The 20,598-nt window shown below is 40.4% G+C and overlaps 1 protein-coding gene across 2 annotated transcripts in view; it reads right to left on the bottom strand.

Moving 5' to 3' along the window:
- utrn (utrophin) overlaps positions 1-20,598 on the bottom strand; it is a 281,528-nt gene that overhangs the window by 181,370 nt on the left and 79,560 nt on the right. For both annotated transcript variants that reach the window (XM_034699118.1, XM_034699119.1), the window contains exons 29-50: positions 19,708-19,857; positions 18,017-18,178; positions 17,511-17,642; positions 16,039-16,212; positions 15,682-15,837; positions 15,405-15,575; positions 14,272-14,451; positions 13,715-13,843; positions 12,478-12,648; positions 11,774-11,830; positions 11,174-11,344; positions 10,583-10,720; positions 10,383-10,475; positions 10,053-10,223; positions 7,677-7,849; positions 5,111-5,261; positions 3,213-3,388; positions 2,773-2,908; positions 2,125-2,274; positions 688-840; positions 494-595; positions 152-272 (exon numbers count right to left, since the gene is read on the bottom strand). In XM_034699118.1, the coding sequence (XP_034555009.1) occupies positions 152-272; positions 494-595; positions 688-840; positions 2,125-2,274; positions 2,773-2,908; positions 3,213-3,388; positions 5,111-5,261; positions 7,677-7,849; positions 10,053-10,223; positions 10,383-10,475; positions 10,583-10,720; positions 11,174-11,344; positions 11,774-11,830; positions 12,478-12,648; positions 13,715-13,843; positions 14,272-14,451; positions 15,405-15,575; positions 15,682-15,837; positions 16,039-16,212; positions 17,511-17,642; positions 18,017-18,178; positions 19,708-19,857 (3,217 nt within the window). The remainder of the gene's footprint in view (positions 1-151; positions 273-493; positions 596-687; positions 841-2,124; positions 2,275-2,772; positions 2,909-3,212; positions 3,389-5,110; positions 5,262-7,676; positions 7,850-10,052; positions 10,224-10,382; positions 10,476-10,582; positions 10,721-11,173; positions 11,345-11,773; positions 11,831-12,477; positions 12,649-13,714; positions 13,844-14,271; positions 14,452-15,404; positions 15,576-15,681; positions 15,838-16,038; positions 16,213-17,510; positions 17,643-18,016; positions 18,179-19,707; positions 19,858-20,598) is intronic.

Raw genomic sequence — 20,598 nt, 5'->3', positions numbered from 1 at the left:
TGTTCCCTGTTAATGATCCAACATTTAATTTCCTCTGTCTCATTAAAGGCTAAACACTTCATTAGCATCGTGTTGAGACTTCTCATCAGTTAGTGAGGCAGAAAGGAGAGAAATCATGAGTTGAAATAAGCACAGTCTTAGGAATGTTTACCGAACTGCTGGTGCTGGACGACCTGCTGGTGCTGCATCCAAGGGGAGACGGGAGGCTGGAGAGACTCCCTCAGTCGAACATCCAGAGCTTTCCAATCGGATGCCAGCTCCTCCACCTTACTCTACACACATGAGAACACACACATAATCAACAATAAACACAGGGCATCAGAGAGTGTTTGAAATTTAATGGAACTGCCAATTAAACTTCAATAAAATGCAGGTGATACGATTGGCAGATTGATTAAAGGTGGTGCTGTTGTTTTAGTGCAATGTGCTATAATTATATGCTACGATGAGCAATATTCCTGTGTTGAATCATACAACAAAATAAAGCTGGGACCTTTTCCTGAGGTAACAGCTGCTGCCGTCTCTGTAGATCTATTGAATGAGCCAACAGGTCCTCCAGGTCTCTCTTCCTGTCCCTCATGGAGGCCTCCAGAGACTGCAACAGGTGGGGGACTCATGTTAGGAACTTAATTTGTGAAGATAGGGTTCGTTTATTTGGGTTTTTTGTGACTTATAAAGAGGGTGTACCAGCGCTTGGCTCGGGTTCAGGCCTCGGGTCACAATAGTCTGGTGTGTGACGACAACCCAGTCAGTGAGCCTGTTCATCCTGTCTTGGAACTGTGCATGACTCTGCAGGTTGGACTCCACCTCCCCTACTCTGTCCAGCAACTCGTGGGTCACCTGCAGAAGAAATATTCATCAATCAATCTTTGATTTTGCTTAAAGTTGTAACCTTCCTGTTTAATTTAGCTGCTTTTGCAAGGACTTAGATTAAACAAAATAAGGAGACAAGGAAAGCAGCAGAACAAGGAAGACAAGAGGCAGTGTGGCTGCATCCATCCATCCATTCATTACCTATACTGCCTATCCCAATCAAGGTCACAGGAAATGTTACAGAATAGCAGTGTAAACATGTTGCTGTTACTGCTCAGTAGTCCTATTCATAGTTCTTCACTGCAAAAACTCAAAATCTTATCAAGTGAAATCGTCTCATTTCTAGTCAAAATGTCTTATCCCACTTGATTTAAGATAAATTTACTTAACAAGTAACATTTGAGCAAGATAGAGGTACTTGTTTTAAGACATCTTAAATATCTTGTTAAGTCAAACAATCTTGAAATGATCTTTTTGAGTTGTAATTTAGAAGAAACAAGGTTTATTTTACATTTCATACATTTTTCAAGCTGAGAGTTTATTTGCAGAAGATGGATAAACTTGATTTAAGACAAACCCTTTACTTGATTTAAGTAAATGCATTTTATTCGAGAGTCTATCAGAAAACAGCTCCATTGATAATAGAAAGAAAGAAAGAAAGAAAGAAAGAAAGAAAGAAAGAAAGAAAGAAAGAAAGAAAGAAAGAAAGAAAGAAAGAAAGAAAGAAAGAAAGAAAGAAAGGTTATTGTTTTTAAAGGTGGGTTACAGTTTTCTGGCACTGTTTCTTCTAAATCAGATAAAAATATACATCCTCAAACTACATGCACACAATGAAACACCTACTTTAGAGCATAGCTGGCTTATCCTAAAAGACAACATGACTGAATATTAGTATATCTAGCTCACTATGAGAAGACATTATATCTCAAAATGCTCAAATTAAACTTTTTATCTTATTACAAGTACAAGATGGTCTTAAACCTAGAGAAGTACCGCTATAATACAACTCAAATTAAGGTGAATATATCTCAAAGGAAGAAGTTGACATGAAATGTATTAGTGCAAAAATCATTTTTTGAGTGAATAAATACTAATTGTTATCATTCCTGTCTTATTCTGAGACACTAAGCTTTATAATACTGGTAAAATATCACTACGTCTTATTTTAAGAAATCTTGCCAAGCAAATTTTCACTTGTTCTATTGGCAGATTTTTTTGATTATTTCAACGTAAAAGTTCCTTGAAATCAGTTTTTTTTCTTGTCTTTGGAGGGGCATTTTTTCCAGTGTTCTACAATGAGGATGCGTATACCTTGCTCCAGTTGAGATTGATGGCTCTCAGTTTGCCCACATGCTGGTCTCGACTCTGAGGGCTCATGCTTGGACTGGCCAGGATCTGAGGGGCGTGCTTATTCAGCCATCCGAGGCGTTCGTTGTGCCCGTCCATTTCCTCAGCGAGGGCCTGCAATGATACAAAAAAAAAAACACACTGACCTTTAATATTACAAAGACGGATTGATTTGGCACTGTATTGACAAAAGAGGGCACAATAAGTAAATTGGAAATCAAGGGGGTTTACTGTGAAGGTCAGCGGTGAAACAATGTATAGGCACATAAAATAGGTCATTGTATTTTCTTCAATGCGTCTCCACAGGGGAGGAGTCTGTGAGGAAGGAGCGGAAGAAGGGATTGGATTTCCTTGAATAAAAATTCATTGTTTAAAACTCAAGTTGTGAAGTTTGTTCAGTGTGTGTTTGCTAAGTTTGACAGGTAGCTGCTTGTGACTGACACCAGGGAGAGACTTGTCAGCAGAGTGAAGCAAACAGGGGAAAAAGAACAAAGAAAGGAACAACATTTCAGGGATGACCGTGAAAAAAGCTGACTCCACCACGTTCTGGAACACAAACAAGAGTCTCTCAGGACTCGCACTAACTCGTGCGTGTTTCAGGTGCTGCCGTACCTTGAGTTCTCTGAGGTTTTCGTCAGTGGCGGTGACAGGTAAGGAGCTGACAGCGTTTTCTGTCTGCTGCAGCCACAAGGCCAGCTCCTCGCGTCTCCTCACTAGGTCTGATAGGGCCGGGTCTCCTCCAGCCAGCCTGCAAACACACAAACACACACACACTTTCATTATGTTCTCAGATTAGAATCTCTATTTCCCGCAGGTTGCAGGCCTAATCCTGAAATTTACATTTAAATTACTGTTATAGACTGATTGACCACACTGATAGTGTTAACCTGGCGGACGCTGATAAAGAAACAAAGGACTGCTGATGTTCACCCCATCTTACTCTGAAACCAAATGTAATCTAGTCCCATCTGTGATAAGAGTGTGACCTCATGTGCTTAACCTTTCAGAGCATGTGTGACGTTACATCCTGTGTGCTTCCTAGGTTACTCTACCTTCTTTGGCGCTCAAGAACTTTGCGATTGACAGCCCTCCAGCGCTGACTGAGAGTGTCCAGCTTCTCCTCAAGGAGGGGTCCATCAGGGGAAGACAGCTGCCCGATTATCTGCTCTCCTGTGCGGGTAAGTACAGCCATGACAGGCTGGTGGCTGGCAAGGCCTTCCTCCAGCTCCTGAATTACATAAAACAGAATAAGAGTCAGAAAAAAAGGTGAAATCAGGGATCAATCAAAGCATAAGCCTCAGGACTAAAGCGCCAAATCCCCCTGCTCAAGTCCATCTCTCAGAGCAAATCTCTGATTGACACACTGGTGTGATTTGTGGCACTTCACGATTTAAGCTGCCAAATCTCTACTTCCACTAAGAGAGACCTGACTTGCCAAAGCTCAACCCGTAAAGTAGGGAGAGTGCTTGTAAAGTCCGATAAAGGGTGAGTCAGCTAATTGATCCCAGTTCCCATCCACTCGGTCCCTTGTCTCACTCAAAAGTGGGTGTGAAGAGCTGGACAGATGGGGTACAGCTCACACTCATATCACACCAATGAAGGTGTTGATGATGGTGATGCCGTCAGCACTAATACAGCTGATATAAAAGATTAGATTCTTAACAAGGATGAAATGTCTGCTGTGGTAATCAAACAAAGCCAAACTAAAGCCCTCCTCTCGTGTTACAGCTCATTTCTTGTTTTTTCACTCTGCATAATGAGCACTTAAATGTGCAGTGTGTTTGTTTATTTCATGTACATTATAGCTCCCACTTCTTCCCCTCAAGGGGCTAAAATGCAATTATCACTGTTTAACATTTCCAGCTATGCAGCTGCTTATATTTCAAACATATTACTGCTGCAGCCTGTGAAGGTAATGATGTTGCTTTGAGCTTGTAAACAAGTAGGATATAGTCTGTCTACAAGGAGAGTGTTTAGTATATACATTATTGAAGATGAAAGAAGATGCAAGTATACTATGGTGTCATATAAGTGAATGAATACAAAAAATTACAAATATAATAATTACAAATACTTCAATGGTAAAAACCTGAGCTTCCAAACCTCAGCAACTTGATGTAAAGAGTTAAAATCTGAGAAACTCAATAATAACATCTTTCTTTGACAACATTTTTTAAGTGACTTTACATTAAAGTATTTTGAATGGAAACTTTCACAAACCTTGAAATTTTGAAATTACATTTTCTTTCATTTCTAGGAATTTTGAATGGCACTTTTTGGTAAACTTTGGAAATTTTTAATGGAAATTTTTGAAAAAAGAAAATGGCAGAATTTGAATTCAGATTTTCATAAACATTTGTAAATTTTGTTATAAAATTTTCATAACCTTTCAGATTTTCAACTGGAATTTTTTGCAAACCCTCAAAAATTTTACCTGGGAACTTCCTGACTCCTTCAATAAAAATTCTGAGACTACTTCGCAAGCTTCCGAAATTTTTAATGGAAATTTTGGGATAATTTCCTGAATTCTGGGATTTTTTTTCTTGGAAATTTCAAAAATATTTTTGTTATTTTTAATCAAATTTGTTAACGTTTTGAAGCATTCAGACACTTTCTTGATTTTTCAGTAGACATTTTAAATACACCATTTTAAAGAAAATTTTAACTGAAATTTTCAGAAAGTTCAGAAATAAATTTTAGGGTTCTTTGATGAGGAAACTTTTTAAAGCAATAGGAGAAGAGAGTTGTCATAGTTACACTTCTACCTTCTTTGACTCCCATTGAACAAAAATGGAGTCCCCTAATGCTGTTCTTAATATTCTTTGTTGGCTACTCTGTGTTCTAAAATGAGTGTAAAAATTGACTAAATGGAAGTATTCTGTACATTCACTTCTGTACCTTCATGAGACACATATTCAGACCTCCAAATGCTCCTTCTACCGCCACTGACCTCTTGGTGTTGCCGTGCAGAGTAAAGGTCCAGCTGTCCGTCCGGGCCGATGCTCTCAGCCAGCAGCATCTCCGTGTCAGTCAACCACTGGCTCATGTCATTCATGTCACAGTGGAACTGCCTCCACTCCTCAACAGCGCGGTCAAAGTTCCTGCAGCAGAATCAGGAATAATTACCGGGTCAGTATGGACTAGAGAATAATCACAGAGGAAGATGAATTTATAACCCTAGTAAAGTTAACCTGAGAACAACCAACATGACCGAGCATGTCCTTTTTATCTTCCTCTTCTTTCTATATCTCCTTGGACCAGAATTCAAAGCTTGATCCAAAAAAACGACAGCACTTCGTTGAAGTTCTTGAAAACATTTCATCTCTTGTCCAGAGCTTCGTCAGTTCTAAACCGATAGTGGATGGAGCTAGAAATATAAGCCTCTGTGGGTCATTAAGTATGCTAATGATCATAGCAGTCAAATAACAGTCGTTACCAGGGCTGTTGAACTAGCTTCCTAGAGTCGTTAACATATTTTTGGGGGGAAGGTTGAGTTATCATAACAAGGGCTGTTGATCTAGTCTCCTGAAGTCCTTTACATCCTCTGTAATTGGAGAGACGTTAGAGCCTTCATTACCAGGGTCTGTGACCTGGTTTCTCCTTGAGTTGTTAACAACCTCTGCTGTAGTTGAGTTTTTGGAGTTGTCATTACAAGGGCTGTTGACTTCTATTCCTGGAGTCGTTACACCCTCTGTTGTAGGTGAGTTGTTATAGTTGTCATTACCTGGGCTGTTGACCTCTATTCCTGGAGTAGTTAACTACCTTTGTTGTAGGTGAGTTTTTAGAGTTGTCATAACAAGGGCTGTTGATCTAGTTTCCTGGAGTCGTTTACATCCCCTGTTGTAGGTGAGTTGTCAGAGGTGTCTTCACCAGGGCTGTTGACCTCTATTCCTGGAGTCGTTAATAACCTCTGTTGTTGGTGAGTTGTTAGAGTTGTCATTATCTGGGCTGTTGATCTAGTTTCCTGGATTTGTTAACATCCCCTGCTGTTGGAGAGTCATTGGAGTTGTTACTACAAGGGTCGTTGACCTAGTTTCTCCTGGAGTCGTTAACACCCTCTGTAGTAGGTGAGTTGTTAGAGTTGTCTTCACAAGGGCTGTTACCTAGTTTCCTGGATTTGTTAACATCCCCTGCTGTTGGAGAGTCATTTGAGTTGTTATTACTTGGGTCGTTGACCTAGTTTCTCCTGGGGTTGTTAACACCCTTTGCTATAGCCGAGTCATTGGAGTTGTCATTACCAGGGTGGTTCACCTAGTTTCTCCTGGAGTCGTTAACAACCGCTGTTGATGGGGAGTCGTTAGGGTCACCTGATTGAGGGTGTGAATGGGACTTGATTTGGCAGATAATTCAAACTACACCGAACATTAATGACATTTGTTCCCTCAGCCACCACCTCTGTGTACAATTTGTTTGTTTGATTTTTGAGGTGACAGATGTAGGAGAGGTATGTGTCCAGATGTCTTTTTGGATCAAGCTTTAAATTACAATGACGTAGCTGACTGACAACCATCACATCAACCAAGACCTGAGCTCTGAATTTTGTCTTCTTTTATGCACAAACATGTTTTCAGATGACAATAAAACCTCTGTGAATCCCATTCTCTCTAATGATACAATCCAGTTTACCCTTTGACGAATTCCACAGTTATTATGATAAGGAGAGTGACTCCGTCGACCTCTATTAAACACCAGGAACGTAACAACAATCATGAACCCCCACGACACTGGATAGTTCACAGATACACTGCAGAATAAATCAGCACGGACCGAGCGGCTGATTACCTGAGCTGCTAATATAAAAAAACAGATCTTTATCACACTGATGGTCTACGTAAGGGTTATTTCCTCTAACAACATCTCTCCCAGCACAACAAATCAGAGATCAGAGAGACGAGGTTCGGGAAATGAGCTCTGGATTAGAAAATTGACAAAATAAATTTGATTCTTTTTCTAATGACGCCCACAGGTTATTGTTGTGATTACTGATGCTGTGTTTTAGCTTTTGTGTGCAATCTTTAAAATTAGCTTGCACGTTTATTCTTCTGCTTGTGCTGTGCTCAGCAGATGAAGACTGTTTATGCCCCAGGAGTTATGTTGACGGTGGTCAAGGTTACCTAGTGTGCATATGTGTGTGAGTGTACATGCCTACGTGTGAATGAGTGAAGGAATATTTGAAAAGGCATGAGGTTGTTTATGCCTAAGGAGTTGTTTTGATAATAATCAAGGTCAGTGTGTGTGTGTGTGTGTGTGTGTGTGTGTGTGTGTGTGTGTGTGTGTGTGTGTGTGTGTGTGTGTGTGTGTGTGTGTGTGTGTGTGCGTGCGTGTATAGGGTGTAAGTTGTGTGCCCTCTCTCTTTATCTGTCCACACTGTCTCCTGACGAGCAGACAGCTGGCATCAATGTCCCTGCAGCTTCATCCGCACCCCCTGACACACATATTTTCTGTCTGATAACAGCAGCTTGTCTCCCCATCATCTCATTTCCTATAAAATACATTTTCACGGTTGGTGCACACACCCCTTGCGGTGATTGTACATGCGGTTGATTCGGTCCCACTCGGCGTTGAGCTGCGTCAGGGCATCTCCGATTTGGGCGACCTCAGCAGGAGAGGCATCCTGAACAACTTCAGGCTGGCGTTCGTGGATCCTTGTGACGTGATCTCCGAGACCTTCTAGATTGTCTTTGATATTCTGTAAAAAACAGGAGATGCAGAGGGAAAAGGAGGTGAGAGAGAGGAGGGGAGGATGATGGATCAAAGCAGAGGCAGTGGGATGTTGAGTGTAGCTTGTAGAAGGAAATGACTCCATGTATGGCAGCTAATTATCTGAGGCAGACAGGATAATAGCTTTGAAAGAACAGACTGATGTAAACCCAGGTTTGACTGACCTCATTCTTTTGTGGTGCTGGGTAAAATTTTACATTGTAAGAAAAAAAAGTTTGTTTGAAATCTTTTGAAATACAAAAAAACCTAACCCTCCTGTCTGTGTTTTTCTGTTTTCTTTTTCTACAATAACCAGAAATGAATAGGCTTTCCCTTCTCTGCATATTTTGGGTTAAAATTCGGTCTGTTTTAACTTTTAAAGACGCAGAGACGATTTTACATGCTTCTATCTCCTCGCACTTGGACTACTGTAACAGTCTTTTTAGGTGCCTGCACAACAAATCTCTTGATCGTCTCCAAACTGTACAGAACTCAGCTGCCAGGGTTTTAACCAGAACCAAAACATTCGACCACATCTCTCCGGTTTTAGCTTCCTTGCACGGGCTCCCTGTATGTTTTAGAATTGATTTTAAGATTTTACTGATTACTTTTAAAGCTCTACATGGACTTACTCCGAGCTATATAGCAGACCTTTTAATACCCTACGAGCCGACGCGTGCACTGAGATCCTCGGGTAGAGGTTTACTGTGTATTCCAATTACAAAAAATGAAAACAGAAGGGGACAGGGCGTTCGCAGTGAGGGGTCCGACACTCTGGAACCATCTGCCCGAGGAGATCAGGTCTGCTGAGTCAGTGAGCTCTTTTAAATCTCTTCTGAAGCATACTTTTATCGCAGAGCCTTCCTGGATTTTATCTGAATTTTATTTGACTTTTTTTATTTTAACCGTCTTGAGAAGTATATTTTCAAAGAAATGTATTCCTTTAGAGTTCTTTTAGGGGAATTTTATGTCTTTTAAAATGTGTTTTATTTCTTCTTGACTTGTGTGTTTTTATGAACTGCCTGTTTTATTTTGCTGCCCAAGTAAAGCACTTTGTAACTTGGTTTTAGAAAAGGGATCTACAAATAAAATTATTATTATTATTCTCATTAAACTTTGCGAATTATTTCAAGAAAACCATGTTTACATTCTGGGACTCTACAGAACCACAGACTTGTGTGGTGTGGCGTAACCAGCTCCTTTGCCTTCTATATTTTCTTCTTGAAACAAGGAACACACTATCAAGTGATGACCCCATCTCAAGTCCTTTGTATGTTGCTCCGCAGTCATCACACCTTTGTGCTTTCATATTGATGCTGCAGCAGAGTAATATTGGAGTCCCTGTGTGTCATTTTGCTTTGCGGTACAGCGTTGTGGAAGCATGAGAGGTAAACAGGCAGCAGGGGCTTACATAAAGGAACACTAACACAGGGCTTCCACCAGATCCGTCTCCGATCTGCTGCGGTCCGGCTCCGTACGCTCTCGTTCGTCAACACCCACCGGTGAACGGGCCGCAGCACGGAGCAGGACCCCCGGACAGCTGGAGTCATGTGACTGAGGTTTTCCCACGGCAATCACTGAATCAAGGATTCTCCTCCTCCACTCCTCATCCATGTTGTTTTTATCGGCCTCTGAAAACCTCTGACTTGATGACTCCAGGACAGCCTCCGCTCTAAATGATTTTTTTGTCATAGTTAAGTTAAAAACGATCTAACGATAATACAGAGTGTTTTATTCTGAAATTGAACCAAGTTTTTATTTTGTTTTGGTGACTGACTTCCTGTCCCACTCCATCTGCTCTGTTTTGAATTGATGGGTCATGCTCTGGCATAAATAGAAATCTTGTGTATCTGAACGGATCGGATCCAGTGGGGGTTAACACATTGACTAGAATAGAAACATCAGATCCTGTGCCGTGACGGACCAGAGACCGACGGGATATGGATCTGGTGGAATTTGGCTTTAAGACATGCAGACACACACACACACACACACACACACACACCTCCTAACTTCTGTTACTACCTCTGAGGCTGGCGCAGTGCTGAGAAGGCACATACGTATATCGCGCCTTGAACTGGCAACATAAAAAGGGCTTGTCTTTTGTTGTCTACAGTGTAACGTTGCAGATGATTTCTGTGGCATAACAGTTTTTGAGACAGCAGAACTCTGCATGCAAGAGAGAAACCCACCCTCAGTGTATCCTCCTGGCTTGAAAAGTCTTCATAGCGCCCCCCACTGAGCTCAGACGAGTTCAGGAGCAGCTCGTTGTCGGCCATGGCGAGCAGAACTTTGTTGATGCCCAACAGGTAGTCGGAGGGAGTGAGTGAAGGAGCGCTGATAGGCTGATGTGACGGCATCCCCTACACCACACATGGAGAGGAGAAAAACACAGGACATGGAGGACAGAGGAGTGAGTGATAACAACTTGATATAGTATCATTACACGAGACACAACTGAATGACTGAGTATCTTTCTGAACATGTGCTTGTGCTTGTACATGTGTGTGTAAATCCCTCACCTCAGCTGAAAACACTCCAATCTCTGAGACGGTTTGAGTAGACGAAGTTTCCACAGATACTCCAATTTGTCTGATTCGTACCACCCTCAACTCCTAAAGCAGGCCGCACACACAAGCACACACACACGTTCACACTTCAAGGAAAAACATTTCTATATATAACCCAAGAAAAACACAACACATCCTTTGATGCATCTCACCCTGTGTGCAGAATATTGGCTCTGTAGCCGGATCAACATGAGTCTCAGCTCCTCCCTCTGGCCTTCATCTGGAGTTTGCTGCAGCAGCTCTTCTCCTCGTCTCAGCAAGTCCTCCACACCGGCTTTCTCCTCGTCCAACTGGTGCAGAGAGACAGATGGGTCAGACAAAGAGCCTCTAATTTATCATCAACATCCTAAAACTGTCAAAGTACAACTTACACGATTACCAACGACTTTAAGACGAACGTACGCTAGACAAGAAGCGAGTGTTTGAGAGAGGAGAGGCTGCAGACACGTATTCAGTATGAGTAATGTCTGGTAGTGATTTTAACTTCACAAACCTTGAAAACACAGACTGAATTCCATGTATTTAGACCTTTGAATGCCTGATCAAATTAACAAATATCTCATTAAGAGATATAATTAGAGACCTTCGCCAAATATTAGAGAGTGCCTGTTTCCCTCTCCACGATGCTACAGCCTTTAGAGCGGTCTTTTCTCAATCATCATGGTGACTATGTTTCATTAAAGTTTAAACAAAAACAGTAAAATGATGACAAAGCGATGAAATTGAAAGGTGGCCTTATTTACTTTGTCATCATCCAGGACATGTGCTGTGTCCTGCTGCTGCTGCTGCTGCTGGAGAGCCCTCAGGGTGTCTTGAAGCTCTGCCTGAAGGTCTTTCACCTCGCTAAGGACCGGCGCCTCAGCGGGACCAGTCTGATTCTGGCTATCTGTTTGGACCTCCTGCCTGTGAATGACCTGTAGGAGAAGAAAAGCAAAAACAAAGCTCTGGGCAAAATAAGGAAATATATTTAATTGCCAGATTGTTCGATTGTGATTATTCACAGAATTATTCAAACAGAGCCTCGTGGTTCCCTCAGCTCTCGGTCTTAACCTTAGTTTCAGTCTGGGCGGACTGATGTTTAAAAGATGAACGTCAGAAGTGTTTAATAGTCCACATTCAGTTGTTTCCTAAGTCGTGCTCTGCTTTAATGTTTTCTCATTTGTCTGAACTTTCTCAGCCTCCTGCTTTGAGAATACTGACAAAGTGATGCTCAGGCTGTTTGGACATTGAATTAAATGATGTATGATGTCTTCTCTTTCACTGCTGAAGTAGTTGTTCTTTAAAATGCTTGCTTGGAGATGTGATTTAATTGCCCACAAAGCTTGTTCTACTGTTTCTTTTACCTGCTGAGACATCTGCTGGTTCAGGTCAACACCACCTGACTCCAAGCTGGTCATCATCTGAATGCAAAAAGACAAGAAGCAGAGTGAACAGAGTGACTGCACACACCTGATGATTCCCTCCCTTTTCTAAACCCACATAGTTCAGCTTCATAAAGCCTCTTCTCTTGTTTGGTGAATTCATCTTTAACCCTCCTGTTATGTTGCGGGTCAAACTGACCCTTTTTAAAGTCTATTTTAGGCAATATGTGCCTTCCAAACCAGCTAAATGCAGCATAAAAATCTGGACAGCATGTGACAGAAGAGGTGTCGTGTGTTAATTTATCAATATCACTTCATAAAAATAAAAAAAATTCAAAATGTAAAATAAAAAAAACAAAATCCATCTCATGTAAAACTATTGTATTTATATTTAGGTCTTTCCAATATACATTTAAAAAAGTTTACATTCATTTTAATGGAAAACGAGTGAGTTATCCTCATTGAACCATGATCTGTGAGAATTAAAGAACACCAATGGAGTAAATATTGATTTAAATGGTTAGTAATGGAGTTCAAAATTAGATTAAAAAAATGTGTATAGGGAATTTTTGGGGTTCTGACACTTCTGGATAATTGAATATGCCCCGGGTCAAATTGACCCAGGAACATTATTGCTGTTCCAGAGAAACGAACATAACAGGAAGGTTAAAGACGGCCTTTTGTACCTTTGCAGTTCTGATGTGTTGGGACACTTTGTCAAAGTTGCAGTTGAGCTCGTTGAGTTTGGGCTCCACCACGTCTCTGCAGGCGGGCCCCCTGCTGGTCATCAGGATGATTGCTTGGTCCTTCACGTTGTCCACGCGCAGACTGATGTCATCCAGCTCCTCCAGCATGCGCTGAGGACAAACAGAACACGAAGCACTCTGTCATCCATCTTTCTATCAGTTTCTGTTATGAATCAGTCGCTCTTTTTTAGACCGGGTGGCAGTGAGGCCTCGATTTAAGCTGAGCACAGCATGTTCGCATCAAGGTTAGGATGCCCAGGCACCGGCTCGTGTTTAGCAGAGACCTTCAGATGCCAAAATGAGAGGAAGTGAAATACCTCTCTGAAACACTATTGATCCTACTCTGATGAGCTACCACTCCTTTTTTCAGTCACTTTAGTAAAGAGAGGTAAAGCTGAGCAACTGTTATTAAGACCTACTTTTGAAAATCTCCACTGCAGCTATAGAAAACTCTGTTTCATTTAAAAATTACTGATCATACTTGTTAATTTTTGCATGTGGAAACTTGACTTTTCTGCTTCGAATGCAAATAGCTGGAGCCTATTTGACCTTAATTACCCTTAAAAACAGTGAGTGCTGATAACAAACAGTGCAGCAAACTCACAGCAGAGAAAGTGAGACATAGCTCTTGTTACCGAGCAGCAGAAAGTGAACCTGCAGGTCATTTTGGTCCACTGTGATGACGTGATATCAACTTTGCCTGGTTATAAAGCTTGTTGTTTCTGTTAAGTTCTGAGGATTATCAGTAAAATATAAGAACTACAGATCCAGCTATCATTCTGCTGTGAAAAAACACACAAAAGACTCACAGATTTTCAAGTCAACTCGGTCTCAGCAGATGTCTGTCTAACGTGAGTCTGGTTCTGCTTGAGGTTTCTGCCTGTTAAAAGAAAGTTTGTTCTTGCCGCTGTAACTAGTTCAATGCTGCAAACTGTTCTGCTCATGGTGGATTAAAATGAGCTCAGACTCAGAGTCCTGTCTGTAAGAGGGGACTGGATCTTATCCTATCTTGATGTTGGGTCTTTGTTAATAATATAACATAGAGTACGGTCTAGACCTGCTCTGTTTGTAAAGAGTCTTCAGATAAAATTTGTTGTGATTTGGCGCTATATAAATAAAGATTGATTGATTGATGTCTATAGTTTGAAAATGTCAATCTTCTTACTGTCGTTCTTACATTTACAACCTGCTCCCTCTCTGCGGGGCCGAGTCGCTCTGCCTCGTCCAGGTGGATCTGGGTCTGGTAGAGCCAGGTGCTGATGTGAGCCAAGTTCTCATCGAAAATCTCCACTTCATTCTGGTGACTCTGCACACATAACAATGAAACAAAGATGAAGGAAAACTTAAGATTCTTTGGTTTTCTGTAACCTCTGCATGACCTGAGGAACTTCTTCGTCCTAACTTCAAAGGTAAAAATATTTGTACTGAAGAAGGGATCGACATATCTGAGTTTTTTTCTCTATGATTGTTGATCTTACCTAGCAAAATTTCTAAACTTTGCCTGTGTGCCTAAATTCTTCCACAACATTTGATTTGTTTTAATAATGCAGAAATGATTGCATACATTCTTATTACCCTACAGTATTGTAGAGCAGTAAAAAAAACTCTTGTTTAAGCGCAAATCTATGAAAACTTAAAGCAGGTGGGAGACTCGACTGACTCAGAGAACCTTAAATAAACAACACAGTGACTCTTTATTTATTTAACCTTACTGTATTAAATATTTGCACTCACTAGCACGGCACTGAGCCAGTCCTCGGTCAAGGTGCGGACGCGGTCGCAGCTTTCATTGAGACCACAGATTTTGTCCTCCAGCTCTGCCTCACTGCCTTCCACCAGAGTCTGCAGACCTGCGCTGGTCTCCATCAGGCTGGACAGGTCCGCCTTACGAGGCTCAGACTCCTTCAACAGGCCCTGGTAGAGGAGCGCACACATAGGCACATATATATGAAGAGTTCATTTGCAAAAACAGATAACTCACTTTTAAAAATTGCTGGGTTGAAGTTGGGTGGCTTTTACTAAATCAAAATGACATTTACTAATTAGCTGTATCTTGAAAATGTAACTAAATTAAAAAAATATATTAAAAGGAAATATGTTTTTTGAAAATTTTGAAAATGGAGATATCTGTTTTTGCGAATGAACTCTTCATATATATATATGATGCAGTATATAGAACTTTTTTCTTTTCTTTTTTTTTTTACTTAATTCTTATCATTTATTATTAAGTTAGCATCTGTGAGTCATAGCTTACTGCCACATCAGCTAGCTATAGCAAGAATGTATTGCACCCCTCACACACACAAAGGCAAACCCACAAACTGTAATGCTCAGGAGAAATGTGGAATGAATTACATGTGGCGTAAATAAAAAAAATGAAGTTGTCCAATCAGAAAATCCAGACTTGAAATCAGTATTACTTAATTTGACTGGATACATTTCAAACCTTTAAAAAGTGTCTTTACCCTCCAGACTAAACTGTGGTGTTCTTGAGGGTTTAGTGTGAACATGTGTCTCACTTTAGCATTACTCTTCTACAGTTTTAATACACTTCTATGAGTGAGGAAGGTGTTTTAATTAGTCTAAATGACAATTACACTCAGGGCTATATTTTCCATTATTAGCAGGCTGTGTTAAGTACTTGATTCTGATTGGTCAAAATCCCCTCTAATGGTGATTAATGCTCCACAGCAGAGGTAAAGACAGGGACAACCTGATCCCACATGTTATAACAAATTAACCTGCTGAATGTTTCTGCATCAGATCTTGTCATCTGTACATAATCCAGTCTTACCATCTCACATTGGCCAGAAGTGGAAGTGCTTATTTGCTCCTCCTGAAGAGATCTAATAAAAGCAATTACTCACATTGGCCCACGCAATCTCAGCATCAATTTCAGCCGGCATATCTCCACAGCTGTTCTTCTGCTGCAGCTGAGCCTCACTGGTGGTCAGCCACTCCTGCAGGGCGGCGCTGTCTTTCTGGAACTTCTGAGACAGAGATAGAGCTTTTTCCAGGTCCTGCTTGCCTTCCGTCACCTGGAAAAAAAAAAGAAGAGATGTTACTTAAAGTCAAACATTAGCTGCATTTTGTAGAGAATGAGAGGATCAGTTTTGGTTTTAAAGCTCCAGAAATATGAGCTACCTGTGCCCCCAGGTCGTTGTAGAGCAGTTTGAGCGCAGTGAGCTGTTCGTCCATGGCTTTGGGGTTCTCCGTCTGCTGTTTCTGCACAATCTGTCGACCTGTTTTTATCACCGTCTCTACCTCCAGCTTCACCTCACTCAGCAACTTGTACAGTTTCTATAAATCAAGAAAAGAAAACTTTGTTATGAGAAAAGGTGAGACAGCCTTTCAATGTCTTTGTCTGCATTAACAGGCAGACGCATCCTTCAGTTGTCTTCTACCTTGTTCAACATTTGACGTGTACACACAGAGAAGTTCATTCAACAAATGGTTTGTGTTTGAGTAAAAGAAGAGACTTGAGAGGTTTGTTGCTCTCACCATGCAGCCATTGAGGTGGGGCTGGATTTTTTCGGGGTCTACATCCTTCACATCCAAAACGTGCAGCTCAGCCTTTGCACCTTCCAGCACTCTCTTACAGTCCAACATGCGCTGCTCAAAGTTAGCAGGCTTCTGGAAGAGCTGGTACTTTGTGGAGATTTCCCTCAGCTTTCTCTGCAGGGGAGGAAGGGAAGGATAGTAATGTTATACAGCTGTTTAACATACACACACACACACACACACACACACACACATTTCTTCTGCTTTGATTTACAATCTTATGTTCAATTTAAATATTGTATTCAACTAAAATCTAAATCTTTAAAACCCTTGAGGTAGAACATGCCTTTTCCATATTTTAAAGAACCCCCAATACTCCAGACTCTTATCTCTAAATCTGTCAGTTTGTATGACGTGGAACTTCAGCTCACTAGGGCTGTCAACGAATATTCTAAATTCGAATATATATTCGAATATGAAAAAAAAACAGAAATTCGATTGTGAAAATTAATAATCTAATTCTGCTAAAAAAAAAAGCTAATTCTGAGGATACATTGTCTCATGTTTTTCAGTTCTGCCCTTCACTAACTGATTTCTGGGTCTAAAATATTTGACTGGTACTCTAAGGTCTATAAAAAGACTCTTTCAGCCAGAAGCTGGAATAGCAATTTCTGGCTGTTTCAAAGATCTCTTCTCTTCTATGCGACAATCACTGACATTGGGGATGATAGTTGCCAAGAGACGTATTCTTTTCATAAATGGATATCTAACATGGTATCAAATACAAATGGAGAGACTCAGGTTTTTGAGGTCTGACTCCAGAAGAACATTATCAGCTGTCTGGAGGCCGTTTTTTGCCTTCTGACAAAACAGTATTCCTTAATGGATCCTGCATAGCACCTCTAGCTTTGTATGGTCTTTTTAATGTAATTGGTTTTTTATTTCTAATTTATTTGTATATTTTTTTCCTTGATTTATTCTATTTTAAATAATTTTTCAATTTTTTTTATTTTATAATTGTGTTTGTTGTTTTTCATTAAATATGCCTGAGCCCATGTTTATTGTTTTTAACTTGTTAATATGTTTAAAAAGGTACAATTAAAAGAAGGAAAGAAAGAAAGAAAGAAAGAAAGAAAGAAAGAAAGAAAGAAAGAAAGAAAGAAGAGAAGACATGAAAAGGAAAGAAAAGAAAGAAAGAAAAAGAAAGAAAGAAGAGAAGAGAAGAAAAGAAAAGAAAAGAGAAGAGAAGAGAAGAGAAGAGAAGAGAAGAGAAGAGAAGAGAAGAGAAGAAAAGAAAAGAAAAGAAAAGAAAAGAAAGGAAAATCAGCATCTTAAAAATGGCTCCAGGAGAATAATTGTACAAGTGTTTTCAGTATAAATCCTTGTGCTGTGTTAATATCAGCAGAGGTAGAAGCCAGTCTGTCATCACTTCCCTGCAGTTCCACATATTGTCCAGGAGGAGTCAGCGTTACCTGAAGCTGGTCCAGCATGGTTCCACCTCGAGCAGCTTTGCCGTCACCGGTGGGGGGAGGCAAGTTGGCCACGTTTCTCCTCCTCATCTCCTCTACTGTGACCTCGTGGGCTGCGATCTCTGCTCCGATGGTCTGAGGGGAGCGAGGACATGAACATATGCACTATGAGTATAAACACCCTGATATAATGACTGTGGTTCTGCATTAATGAGGCCTGTTTGTCATCATGTAATACTCTGTATACAACTTTTTCTATTACTTTCTTTAGATTTTAAAATAATTTTGCAGTAGAGGCATGAATTTTGCATCATAAAATCCAAACAAAGACAAATAGAATAACTGCCGTAAAACACAATTATGTGTTATTATACTTACACAATTTTTACACAGGTTAAGTTGGAGTCATAGAGCAGGCAAAAATAACACTCCACAGTGAGATTCATCAGTTTTGTTGCTTCCCTACATGTCACATATTTTGGCTGCTGGTGTGCACATGTGTACCGTACCTGTGCCTCTGTCGGCAGCTGGAAGGCGTCGATGCGGTCAGTGAGGTAGGAGGTGAGCGTGTGGTCCAGCTGGCTCAGAGACTCCTGCAGCGTTTGGAGGCCCTGTTCGTTCTCTTTGAGAGTCTGAAGCTGCTGCTCGAGGCTGATTTGCCTGTTCACCGCCTGGAAAATAACAAGTCATGGGTTCAAGGAGAATATTCGAATATTTTAAGGTACGTTTTTTAACTAATTTAGATTTAGTCATTGTCTTTAGAAAAAAAATGCCAGGTAGTTTTTGTCAAGTTTAGTCTGATTTAATGCAAAGTTATCACATTTTAGTCATTACCTTTAGTCATAAAGTTTTCAATTCAATTCAAATTTGCTTTATTGGCATGAAAAAAGACATGTTATTGCCAAAGCATATAAAATTCATACACATACATTCCATAAAGTTTTCTCTCTTATTATTATTATAAAACTTATTTGTTCAGCTGATGAGAATTTGGTATCAGGACGTTTGAGTCTACAACATTTAACTCTTGTTAATCCTTTTGCTTGTGTTATATCTCAGTTATATCTCCTGCCAGTGTAATGCAGGAGAGTTGGGCTCGGTGTACCATGCTGCATTGCGGTTTATTTCTGGTTTAGGTTTCCGCACACATCACTGTATCCTGTATGAAAAGGTAGGTTTGTCTTCCTTAGACAACAGAAGAATGGAGCATTGGTATATCTTTCTTTATAAGGCCATACTACAGGAGCTCTGTCTTATTTATGCTCCTTATTGACTCCTAAAGTTGTCAGTGGCTGTCACCTTCGGCCCAATGGACAGTTTATTTTTGTCATTCCTCGGACTCGCTCTGTCTTTGGTAAAAGTGCTTTTAATGTCTTTGCTCCCTCTTCTTGGTTTGAGCTTCAGGGTCACCTGAAACTGGATTCTTTAATTTGATTGGAGGATTTTAAAACTAGGATAAAGGATCATCTGATCAGCTTGTGAACATGTTTTAGAGCTAAACACTGCTAATTTATAAATCGATGTGATAGTTATTTGTCACTCTATGTTTTTTCTTGTTCTATTTGTGAAACTTTTATGCTGCTGTCTTGGCCAGGACTCCCTTGTAAAAAATACTTTGTATCTCAATTGTGTTTCTTATATAAAAACATCACTTACTTGAATTGTTAACATTGATCTTTTGTTTTTAATGTGTAAAAAATTAAATAAAAAGATATTTGAAAAAAAGAAAAAAAATCCTAAATAAAAAAACTAACATTGTCCCTTATACTTAAATTATGAATATTCTATCAATCTTAATTTAGAATCATAAAGAAACAAAGATGTTTGGCTCCATGTACACTGCTGTCTTGGCCAGGACTCCCTTGCAAAAATGCATTCATGCTGTAACAGAAATATTTCATGTAAAATAAAAATATAGACAAAATAAAATACTAATCTTAAATTAATGTCTGCGCCTAGACACTGGGTGTGTTTAGGGGTAATACAAGATTCCATCATATCTTAAAAGAATAAATAAAATAAGATTTTTTGACGTAAATCAAAATGCAAAGGTTGACTTTTCTGAGAAGAATTATAAAAGACAAACTCCCTGAAATAATAAATCACATATAATGTGTAATGGAGTCGTTTTTCTTACATTGGCACAAGCACACATGCACACCTCCCACATTCACTGACACACAAAGACAAGAGTCCTGACCTGGTGGTTGAGCTGCTCGTAACGTGAATTGAAGGCCTCTAGTTTTTCGCTGATGAGGTCGTCAAGTATGCCTCCGTCTATCAGCGTCTGACCCAGCTCTCTGATCTGCGTCCTGTTGTCCCCTGGGTGACGAAGCGCGCTCTCCAAAGACTGGAGGAGAATGGAGAGATGGAGAAGGACGGTAAACACGGGAAGAATGTTTGAGAAAGGAAGAGAGCTGGAGGAGAGGGAAAGATGTTCAAGTAATAAAAAAAAATGTATGATATGATAGAGCCGCAAATAACAATAAAAAGAGAGGTTAACGGCTGCACTGTTCCAAAGAATTGCACCAAAAATGAGAGAGATGAAAGCTTGAAAACAAAGGACTGAAAAAGAAACAAGTAAGTTATCAAACTCTCGTGTGTGCGTGCGAAAGATGAATAAAAATCCAAACAGTCGGACAGCAGAGGCAGAAACTCCTACATGGGGTGTGTCAGAAGGAGGCAAACAGAGCAAAGACGATAACTGAACAAGAAACGAGGAACCGGAGAGAGAGGAGCTCGTCATGTGACGGCACATGTTGAACCCAACAGTCTTTGTTTACACGGGGTCACTTAATGTGGTTTCCCTTCCCAGAGGTAATGAACATAGAGAGAGAGAGAAAAGGGACAAAAAGTGGCACCCCCCTCCCCTCCCCTCCCCTCCCCTCCCCTCCCTCCCTCCCTCCCTCCAGAAGTGTGAGTGTGATTAGGAAACTTGAAGATGGGAGAGAGATGGAAGAGTAGAGGAAGAAGAGTAGAGAGAGAGTAAGTGGGAAAAAAAAAAAAAACACCCCAACACACATAAGGACAAAATGGGAGGAGGGACATTGTCTTCAAGGGTCTTCAATTTCTTTCATCAGTATGCAAAGTT

The sequence above is a fragment of the Notolabrus celidotus genome, chromosome 13 (assembly GCF_009762535.1).
Source record: "Notolabrus celidotus isolate fNotCel1 chromosome 13, fNotCel1.pri, whole genome shotgun sequence".
NCBI lineage: Eukaryota > Metazoa > Chordata > Actinopteri > Labriformes > Labridae > Notolabrus > Notolabrus celidotus.
Note: the sequence above shows the minus strand (reverse complement) of the source record. Positions and strands in the feature narration are given on the sequence as shown.